Genomic DNA, 11,248 nt, shown 5'->3' with positions numbered 1-11,248 from the left:
CAGCAGCGAGACGACACCTCGGAGTGAGCTTGATCCGAGCCGAGCTGCGCCGCTGGGATGGCGGACCGCGCCCCGCTGCTCGAGTACGAGGAAGGTCCTGCTGTCACATTCCCTCCTTGGGATGGCTCCAGCCCGGCTCCTGGGAATGCCGCCGGATCAACGGCCTCACCGCGCGGAGCTGCCGACAGCTGGAGCTCGGAGCCGGAGGGGGATGCGGCCGCCGCTCCGGGAGCTCAGCAGCAGGAAGAGGAGGAGCAAGTGGTGGCCGTGTTTGTGGTGACTTTCGACACGAGAGCAGGTGAGAGTGGTCTCCCCACAGCCACAGTTTTCATCCAGTGTCCGCAGTTAAAATGGCTGCAGAATCGGGGGATGGGAAGATGGCGGGGTCTCCATGGTACCCGGAGGAGGAGATGGTGATGGTAGCATCTGCATACTCAAGGGTTGAGGAATTTGTTCTCTACTTTAGTTGCACTGAGTGATATTGCTTATAACAAAGCCTTTCTGAGTTGATGATACCATCTCTGGTACAAAAACTGTATTGGAATACGGCTCTTACAAAGCGGTAGAGTTCATTCCGAATACTCAGCCCTGGATTGTTCCAACTTGGTCATAGTAAGCGAGGTGCACTGTATCATTAAAGAGACTTGGTCCGTCCTTTTTCTTTAACCAAAGCATTTTCAAAAAAGAAACTAACGATCAATGCAAACCATTTGGATTTGGTTTAGATACACTTGGTTGGGATACCAATATTTTACTACTTCGTGAGTAATGAAAAGAGTCTGGAGTTTATGGAGGCTGAGATTGGAAACAGCATTGATGTCAGCATTGATGTCATCCTTTTGGTTTAAAAGAAGCTGTAGATTTTGTTGAATGATTGTGGACTTAGTTCTTAAATTGCTAAGGACTATGTACCTTGGACGTTTGCTGTAGGATGGCCCATCAGGTAGCAGATCTAGAATACATGATGTATTTACTCTTTCTTTCCTGCTTCACCACTACTTCTATATAGAATCCCTACAGTGTGGAAACAGACCCTTCAGCCCAACAAATCCACAGCGCCCCTCCGAATCATCCTGAATGATTGGTGGCACGTTGTTCCCAATTATTTAATGGCAATGTAGCCACACTTCACGAGGAACTAAAGAACATCTTTGCAGTTTGACCATTTGAGAGTTGTGAAAACAGGATCTGGCAGGGAATGTGACTTTTGACCATCCAGACAGAGTGACCAATCTGTCAAAGTTCATTTTGTAAGTCTTTTGTCTGATTGTGGACCTGGCTTCAAGAAAGGCATTTGACACTTGACATAAAAATGGCTGCCAAGACTCAACATATTCCATGATTTGGAGGTGCCATTGTTGGACTGGGGTGGACAAAGTTAAAAATCACACAACACCAGGTTATAGTCCAACAGGTTTATTTGGAAGCACTAGCATTCTTCATCAGGTGATTGTGGAGCAGAATCCTAGAACACAGAATTTATTGTAACAGGATTGCAATGCCATGGAATGTAATATTAAACAAATTAAGCTGAAGCCTTTCATCTTTAAGAATGATCATGTTAGTTTTGGTTCCTTCATATGTAAATTCCAGAACTTTTTTAAAATTCCATTCTCAAGATAGCTTTAACAATAGGTGCCATCTCAGCTCAGAAAATGCATTGAAGATGTGAGATTAAAGTTTGTCTGTGTCGCAATGTTAGGCGAGACTGATTCTATTTCTGAAGTGGAATTTACAGAATCTTATGTGGATTTATGCAATTTTTGAACAATATAAAATGTAAATCTGCAAGTATGAATTCATCCTACAAACTTGTACATGCATGTGCAGGGGAGACCGAGGTGAGAGTGTGTGTGTGCATGGTCACCTTTAGCGTGACATGAACCTAAGGTCCCAGTTGAGGCCATCCCCATGGGTTCCGAACTTGGCTATCAGCATATTCCAAAGTACTACTTTCAACATATGGGGGGGTCAAGTGTTCTGGATGGCAAATCTAGAACTAGGAGTCACTACTTCAGTCCAAGTACGTCAACATTTAAGATCAGTTTTTTCACCAAAATGATTTTGAGTCTATGGAATCCCCTTCCTCAGACAGCAGTGGATTCTTGGACATTGAGTACATTCAAAATGAACTCAACCGAAATTATGGAATATGTGCATAGTGCTTAATAGTGGAGTTGAGATGGGGTGTCTGTTATATTTAGGATCCAAAAATAAGCCAACTTCATTAATCTCTCAGTATTTTTATAGTTTCACCCATTTAAAGTCATCAATAAATGTCTTTACACCATGAATGTTTCAATAGTACCCTGCTATAGTTTTCAGGCCCTTCAGTGTTGTGACCTTGTAGCTTTATGCTATAAGTATTGTCATAAAAAGGCCATTTTATCTTTGGTAGCCAATATTCTTGAAGTAGAAGTGATAAAATGCTACTTATAATCCAATGCTTTGAGCTGATGGCATTATGGAAATACATTAAAAGGGAAGAATAATTTTATACAGATGTCCCTGTTTGAACAGAGCTGACAGGTTTATGTTATATTTCCATGGTTGATATTAGGCCTATGGATAACTGAGCAAGGACATGTGGCACCAGATTTCATTTATGAAGCCTGATTTAATTTTGGGTGCTCTATGTAATAATATATGGACATCCTTAGGGCTCTTAATGCTGTTCTGCTCCCAGTTTTCTTCCTACCTACAATGACAATTAATAGAATACAGCACTCTGAACAGTAGTACCAGAATTTATCAAATTTGGCACACTCATCTTACAATTCATTCCTCTGAAAACCTGAAGGCTTATTCAATAGCTGTGTTAATGAAGCTATAAAGTTAAACACACCTTTTATTGAAATGTTAGCTTTGCTGAGTTGGCAGTACTTTTACCTCTGAATTAGGTCAGGGTCAATCCATTCAAGGCCACCTGTTGTCACTGTCTTGGCAGTACAGTGCTGAATGCATTAGTGGCAGCAATCTCTTTCAGGTGAGATGTTTTTTGCACTCCTTGAAAAATAAGCTGTACACTCATTGTTCCTTATTTACTGCTTACTAGGTTCTTGCAATTTGCACGTAGTTTCATTTGCCTACAAATCACATGACTCCATTTCTAAAGTAATTCACTGGTTGTGCAACATATTTGAAGATATTGAGAACAAAAATGAAATAATTGACATAATTCTTATGTCTCACAGACTGAATCTATAAGCTGTTTACTATGCTTTCTTTTATAGGTCAGAGTATTGAGTATATGATGCAGCTCTACAGGACAGTGGTTAGGCCACTTTTGGAATATTGTGTGCAATTCTGGTTTCCCTTCTATAGGAAGGATGTTGTGAAACTTGAAAAGGTTCAGGGAAAGATTTATAAGAATGTTGCCAGGATCGGAGGTTTGAGCTATAGGGAGAGGCTGAATCGGCTGGGGCTGTTTTCCCTGGAGCATCGGTGACTAAGGGGTGACCTCAGAGGTTTATAAAATCATGAGGGGCAGGGATAGGGTCAGTAGACACGGTCTTTTCCCTGGGGTGGGGGAGTCTAGGGCAAGAGGGGAAAGATTTAAAAGGGTCCTAAGGGGCAACTTTTTCACGCAAGTGTGGTGCATGTATGGAATGAGCTGCCAGAGGAAGTGTTGAAGGCTGGTACAATTACAATATTTAAAAGGCATCTAGATTTGTCCAAGAATAAGAAGGGTTTAGAGGGATATGAGCCAAGTGCTGGCAAATGGGACTAGATTAGGTTAGGATATCTTGTTGGCATGGACAAATTGGACTGAAGGGTCTGTTTCTGTGATTTATATCTCTATGACTTTATTCTCTGTTACTGTTGTAGAGAAATAAGGAAATATGTAATGTAATCTCTTAACACAAATATTATTTATTTATAAAGGTATGTTTTCAATTGAGTCTAATCGTGAAGCATTCGCTTTTTCGAAAGGACCTTTAACAAAACTTAGTTAACAAAATCTTGCATGTTAATGGAGTCTTTAGTGTAATTGTTTGTTTGAGCAGTTTTCAACTGGGATAGCCTTCGGAACTTTATTTTCTCCAATTTGATTCACACCCCTGAAATCTCGGCACTGAAATCTCTTAACCAGACTCAAAAATAACATCACCTTTGACTTTATCCCTCTTGTCCTCCTTGATGTGTCTGTAGTCTTTTTCATTCTTGGCTATTCAGTGGCAGCAGGGAATCCATCTATGCTACTGATATAGGCTGAACCATGCAGTTCACAATCTTAAGCCATACTTTTGCTAATCATTGGCAAGATTATCTCTTCGTACATTGTAATGTTACCTGTTTCCATTCTTGCTTCAGTGCTGAAACCCTCAACCAGGCTTTTGTATTTCTGCTGAACTGACTGCTTAAGTGCTTTCCTGGCTGGTCTGTCATCTTCCATTTTTTAAACTTGAGCCCATCAAAACAAAGTGCAAATGTGACCCAATACAAAGCTGAACTATTGGCTGAATTCTGATGTTAAAGTCAAATTGTCGCCCACACTATTTAATTCTTTTGTATGTGCCTTATGCTTAGAGAGCAAAAAGTTCATGATCTAGAGACAGGTTATGATACAGCCTCAACAGAGAGATTCTGAAATAAAACCAAGAATGCAGATGCTGGAGATCTGAATCAAAGCAAAAATTGCTGGAGAAACTCAGTAAGTCTGGCAGACCCCTTCTTCAAAATTGGATTAGTCACTGGACTCAAAACGTTAATTCTTATCTCTTCACAGTGCTGCCAGACCTGCTAAGTTTGTGCAATAATTTCTATTTTTGTTTGAGAGTTTATGAAGTTCCTCTCACAGATTAGTAGCCCAATAACAAACTGATAATCAACAATCCTGGTGTCCAAGTTTAGGATTAGGATTGTTTAGGATTTCATGTAGAAAAGCCATTTCTTCAAAATTGAGAGATATGACTGTTGCTGACCTATGCTTCATGGAGTGCTGTAAAATGGCCAGTGTGTAATAATTGACATCTTTCTCCACAGGTAACATTATTGAATGGTGTCTGCCACATGAAGTGGATTTAGAAGGGGTCGAATTTAAATCCATGGCCAGTGGATCTCACAGAATAAATTCTGATTTTGTGTAAGTCATTTTCCAGACAGCTTTTTCAAAACTCCTCTGAAACGAACCTCAGTGGGAAGGATTGATTCTAATTTGTCAGTTAATTTAAATAAGATTTAATTGTGTATGTAACAGATTCATGTTGTCTAAGTTTGAACTGCTGAAATCCCGTAGCAGAATAAGTTCTGATTTCTGCAAAATCAAGCTACTATGATTGACAGATGGTATCTGCTGTTAGCTTGGTTTGCCACCAAAGAGAGCATTCTTGCACCCCGGCAGTAGGATCAGTTGCTTATTTGTTAAATATGGTTTGCATTTAGTTACAATGCTAACAGAATACATAACTGAAATCCCACCATGGCAATTCCAGGCAGAATTTCAGTTGAGCTTATGTTTTAAAAACTTGGAAATTTAAAACTGAAGTTTAAAAGTGACCATTAGCTGCTGGATTATTGGAATAATCTATCTGTTCAAGGATGTTATTCTTGAGGGAAGCAAATCTGCTTTCTTACCTGATCTGACATATAAATGCTTCCAGACCCCACCGATGTGATTGAATATGAACTGGTGATAGAGACTAAATTTTGGAGAGTTCTGAGGACAGGTCACTGGACCCAAAATGTTAACTGATTCCTCTGCACTGATGCTGGCAGATCTGCTGAACCTTTCCAGCAATTCCTGTTTTGGTTTGAGACAAAATGTTCCCTTTCTTAGTTTACAAATGAGTAGAGAAACTGGTCTATAATTAATGATGGAGCAATAAGAAGTTAAACATTTTAGTGTCCTACAAAAATGTGCTGGTACAATATTAGACCGTTGTCTGAAGTAATGATTCTTCCACCTAGCTATACCATTAAACAATAAACCAAACCTTCATCTCTTAATTCTATTTAAAAGTAGAATACATGATTAACCTGCTAGATGTTAAAATTGCATTTAGTATCATAGAATCCTGACAGTGTGGAAGTATTTGGCCCAACAAGTCCACATCGACTCTCCGAAGAGAATGCCACCCAGACCTGTTTCCCATAACTCTAGCTTTCCCCTGACTAATGCATCTAACCTACACATCCCTGAATGCTATGGGCAATTTAGCTTGGCCAATTCACCTAACCTGCATATCTTTGGACTGTGGGAGGAACCCGGAGCACCCGGAGAAACCCACACAGACATGGGGAGGACATGCAGACTCAACACAAGCAGTTGCCCGAGGCTGGAATTGAAGCCAGGTCCCTGGTGCTGTGAGGCAGCAGTGCTAACCACTGAGCCACAATGCTGCCCAATTTAACACTGATCTTTTTTGACAGTCTTTTTACCAAGAGATCGGCTTTTGATTTAAGTCTGTTGGAATACTTTGTACAAGATATCATTATTTGTGCTAATCTTAATATCTAGCTGCACCATCAGGGTTGATAGGAAAGCATCTCTTCCAACAAAGGAATTGAAAATCTCCTTTTTAAAAAAAAACTTGACTCTGTCAATTAAAAATTGTTGGGTATTAAGGGTTATGGACCCAATTTGGCTAAATGCAGTTAAGATACAAGTCAGCTTTAATCTAAATAGCGAATGGCCTACTGGGAGATGTTTACTTAATAATACCAGTTATCACAATTCAACTCAAAATTTATTCTTATCCTTCCTTTTGAGTGATAGAATCTTAAAACAGCAAAGAAGACACTCAAGACATCGTGCCTCTGGTGACTGTTTGAAAGTGCAGTCATGCTTTGTCCAACATCCCTAAATTGGCCATTATGTTTTCAAAATAATTTTGGAATTGACTTCACTACTTTTTTAGGTATTGAAATTGAAAGTCAGAATTTGAAAATTCTGACTGAAACTATTTCCCTTTTTCCTCTTTTTCAATATTTATTTGTAATCTGTAAATCTGTATTCTTTGGCAAATCTCTAGTTATTCTATCAAAACCTCTACTAAGTTACCTTTTGGGCTTCTCTTTTCAAACCTCTTGAAAACCTAAGTCTTCAATCTCAGTAACATCCTGGTAAGCAGTGCGCTTTCTAAGGTCTTGCTTCTTTGCTGAAGTGTGATGCCCAGAATTGTACACAATGTTCCAGCTGAGGCCAAACCAGTAACTTATAAAATTTCATCTCAATCCTTTTTTTAAAATTCTGTGGTTCTATTTATAAATATGAGTAACACATACTTTTTCTTTTTAACCACCTCAATAATTTAGCCTGCCACCTTTTCTGGATTTCAGTATATTGACACCAGGATCTCTGCTCATCTACACTTTTAAAAATTCTGCCCTTTATAGTTAACACTTACAAAATGTTATATAATCTCTAGTGCACTTATCCACTTTAGAACCTCAGCAGATGGCTTCTATCTAATTCAACAGTATGTCTATCCCTCAATGTCTATTTACTAATCTCAATGTAGCTCGCCCTATGTTAACTTTCTTATCTACAAACTTTATAATGCTGATTTATACATCCAAGTTCATATTATTTATAACATTGAAGACTAATGGACCCAAAGCTGGATAGTGGGAAACACCCAGTGCAAACTGCTTCCCAGTCTGAAAGAAAATGTTTCTACCACTCATGCTCCCTTGTTTCCTGTCAATGAGCCAATTTGGAATCTGTATTGCCATTTTATCCTTGAGAGGCGAGAGTTCATGAAAATAATGAGCCGTCTGTGTAGGGCTTTGCTTCTGAAGTTCAGATATAAAACATTCTTTTTAATCCATTTGCAGGATACTGGAAAGGCTAACATTTATTGCCCATCACTAATTACCTTTGACAAGGTGTTGGTGAGTCACCTCTTTTAGCATAGCTGAGTGACTTGATAAGCCATTTTAGAGGGCACACAAGAATCACCTGCATGTCTGTGTCTGGAGTGACACGTGAGTCAGACCAGGTAAGAATGGTAGATTTCTTAAGTGACATTGTAAACCAGGTGGGATTTTACGATAACTGGTGATTTGACGGTCACAGTTATTGATGGTGTCTTTTTAGTTCCTGATCTATTTAATTAAGTTTAAATTTTCAAGGTACCATGGTCAAGTTTGAATCTCTATATCTTTACTCCAGGCCTTTAGTTTGTTAGTTATGTGACATAAGTGCTATAGAAGCATATCCTTACATCTACTGCACTTGCCTTTTAACAAATCCATGCTGGATTTCCTTTGATTAAACTTTGCTATTCCAATATGTCCCTGCTAACATATTCCTCATCTTTACCACTGCATGTTAACTGTTCTTTTTCTGTAATTAATATAAGCTGACTTGCGCTGTGATCACATTAGCTGAATTATTTCTGTTACATTGTATTCTACTTTCCCTATTTCATTTCTCAGAATCGTAATCAGCATTGCTTCCTTTCTTGTTGTACAGATAACAAATTACTCTCCCCTTTTTAGCATTTGTATTATTTTTTTCTAGTCTAGATTGGAGTAGTATATCCTAATATTTCTACTTAATTAAATAAATGGCTTGAAATTCTGCCAACAAATTTCAGACTCCACCTCTTACCTATTTTTTGGTGCACTATATAAGAAAAACTCCCAGTGAAAGTAGCAACTGAGCCTTTGATCCTTGTCTTGAGCTAATTAGTTTTAAGTTCTTGAACCATCTACTAAATCTTCCTATTTAGAGCCATAACCACTAGTTGCTTCCTTCTGATTCATTTGTAAATTATCCTTAAAAAAAAACCGTGGAAGCTGGAAGACCTGAAACACAAACAGAAATTGCTGGAGAAATTCACCTGTGGAGAGGAAACAGTTAATGTTTTGAGTCAAGTGATCCTTCTTCACAATTGATAGCAGCTAGGAAAAGGTGATGAGGAGGTAGGGGAGAAAGGTGAAACCTAGCGTGGAGGGGACTGCAAAGAGAGTGTAGCCGCCACAAGAAGTGTATTTGCTGCTTACAATGCAGTCTCCTCCACACCAGGGAAACAAAACACAGATACTTTGAGGAATAACCACGTGCTATTTGTAAAAATAACCCCGAGCTTCCAGTTACCTGCCCCTTCACCGTACCACCGTCACCATTTCTTTCCCAGGCCTGCTGTAGTGCTCTACTGAGCCTCAACGAGATGAAAGGACAAGACTTTATCTATTCGGGGACATTACATCATTAAGGACCTCATTTTGCATTTACATCTGAATACACCCTTTTATATCATTTACTTTCCCCAACACCCATTCAGCGCTGCCAATCCATTTTCACCACTTATAGTTCCCATTATCAGTTAACTAGCTTCTCTCCCTTGGTTTACTGTCAGCAATCCCTTTGTCTGCCTTTTTTTGTCCTTTTTTTTAGGACCTCTGTCTCCATCAATCCTCTCTCTCTCTCTGCCCACCATCCCCTCCTAAATCATTAGCATAAATGCCTTTCCTAGTTGATGTCTGTTCTGAAGAATGGTCAGTGCACTCAAAATATTAACTGTTTATTTTCTCCTTTGATGCTGCCAGACTCCTGTGTTTCTCCATCAATTATCTGTGTTTTTCTATTCTCTAACCTAGCCAATATTTGCCTTAAGTTCCATCAATGTTTCTTCTATTGAACAGTCTCCAAATTGCAACCCTACCCCTGCTGAATGTCTTCTGGAAATGTTTTCCATCCATACACACTGGTGTTGATGAAAGATCATCAACTTGAATCATTGCATGTTTCTCTCCCTGATGCTCCCTGACCTGCTGACTACTTGTTTTTGGTTAATTTTAATTTTATGGCATCCACATAAATGAATGTTGTCCATAGGCATTCTTCAGTCCTACTCTAGCCACTCTTTTTTTTTATAAACAAAAATCAATTGGGCTATGATATACCCTTTAGAAACCCATGTGCAATCACTATAATCAGCTCGAATTTCTCCCAAGTGCTCAGTTGTTCTGTCTTTCATTAAAGATTATGACAGCTTTAAAATGGCTAATGTTAGACTGTTTTGTTCATCATTCTTAAATAATGCAGTTTTCCAATCTGAGGGAGTAATTTCTGAATTGAAGACACTTTGAAATATTATAGCTAAAGCATCTTTTCATCACCTTCCTTTAAAACCATGCCGTGGAAATGAAGTCCTTTTAGTCCTAGAATTTTTCAAATGCTGTGAAACCTGACACAAACTAGGGTTATCACCAAGTCTGCCATGTTGTTATTTTAATTTGCAATGTCATCCACGTTTTGATTTAAAGGACATACATTGCCCTTGACTGACCCTTTTCTTAAAATATTATTTATTAATGCTAGCATTATTTTGTTAATTCCTAGCTCTAATAAATTTTTGTGTATTCCTTTCTGCAGCTTTGTTTTGTACCTTTTATATTTCTACCAGTGCCTTCTAGTTTTGTTGTCTCCTGTGTCTAAACATCCATCCTTTAACTTTGTAAGAAGAGCTCTTGTCTCTTGAGAATATATCGATCCTGAATTAAATTAAAATTTACTTGTATGCCTCTCTCTGTTCGTCTGTGATTTTATCCATTAGGAGTTTGACCCAGTTGATGTCATCAGCCTCTGTTTAATTCCATTAAAGTTGTCCTTAACAAACCTTGAATCTTAATAGCTGTTACGTCGCTTTTTCAAAACTAACATTGAATTTGATCACGCAATGACCACAGTTTGATAAATGTTCCTTTATTGTTAAATTATTAAAGTAATTATTCATAACTAAGTCTAGTAATCAGGGTTATTTGCAGCCAGGCTGGAAGTCAAATGCACAACATTATGTTCAGCCACAGGGAGCAGTCAGGTGAAAGTAATTAGGCTGGAATGAGGAGTTTGTGGAGAAGGAACTGCTGCTACTTGCATAATTTTTTTTCTGATCACACTGATTTGTGTAATTTTAAGCATTGTTAGCTTTGCATTTGAGCCACAACAAAATGGTGATATAAAAGATGCTTTACTCTGGAGGGTACTTGAAGACAATGTTGGCTTCTTCATTCAAGTTTGATTCTTCACAATCTACAATTGACTGACTTGTGGCAATGACCGTGACAATTCATATTTAATTAAATAAGCAAAGAGCTTATCAGAAAGAAACAAAGTATATAATAGGGTAGATTAAAAAAGCAGGTTTTTCCATAAAGTTAAAATTAGATACCACAGCTTGTCGTCATAAAGTTGGGTAGTGGTAGAGTATGTATACTTTGAGAATGTAGCTAAAAATGTTTACTAGATATATTTTATTCCTCTCAGTTGTTTTGATGAGTTTCCTACTAAAATAGA

The 11,248-nt window shown here is 38.5% G+C and overlaps 1 protein-coding gene across 1 annotated transcript in view; it reads left to right on the top strand.

Annotated features, from left to right (window-relative positions):
• The first annotated feature begins 48 nt into the window (after window positions 1-48).
• The window catches only part of dennd11 (DENN domain containing 11), a 29,544-nt gene continuing 18,344 nt past the window's right edge, over window positions 49-11,248 (top strand). The window contains exons 1-2 of the mRNA XM_043709423.1: window positions 49-298; window positions 4,987-5,086. Of these exons, the coding sequence (XP_043565358.1) occupies window positions 58-298; window positions 4,987-5,086 (341 nt within the window). The 5' untranslated portion in view covers window positions 49-57. The remainder of the gene's footprint in view (window positions 299-4,986; window positions 5,087-11,248) is intronic.

The sequence above is a fragment of the Chiloscyllium plagiosum genome, chromosome 19 (genome assembly GCF_004010195.1).
Source record: "Chiloscyllium plagiosum isolate BGI_BamShark_2017 chromosome 19, ASM401019v2, whole genome shotgun sequence".
In the NCBI taxonomy this organism is placed as follows: Eukaryota; Metazoa; Chordata; class Chondrichthyes; order Orectolobiformes; family Hemiscylliidae; genus Chiloscyllium; species Chiloscyllium plagiosum.
The sequence above is the reverse complement of the archived record's forward strand: the minus strand, read 5'-3'. Positions and strand labels throughout refer to the sequence as shown.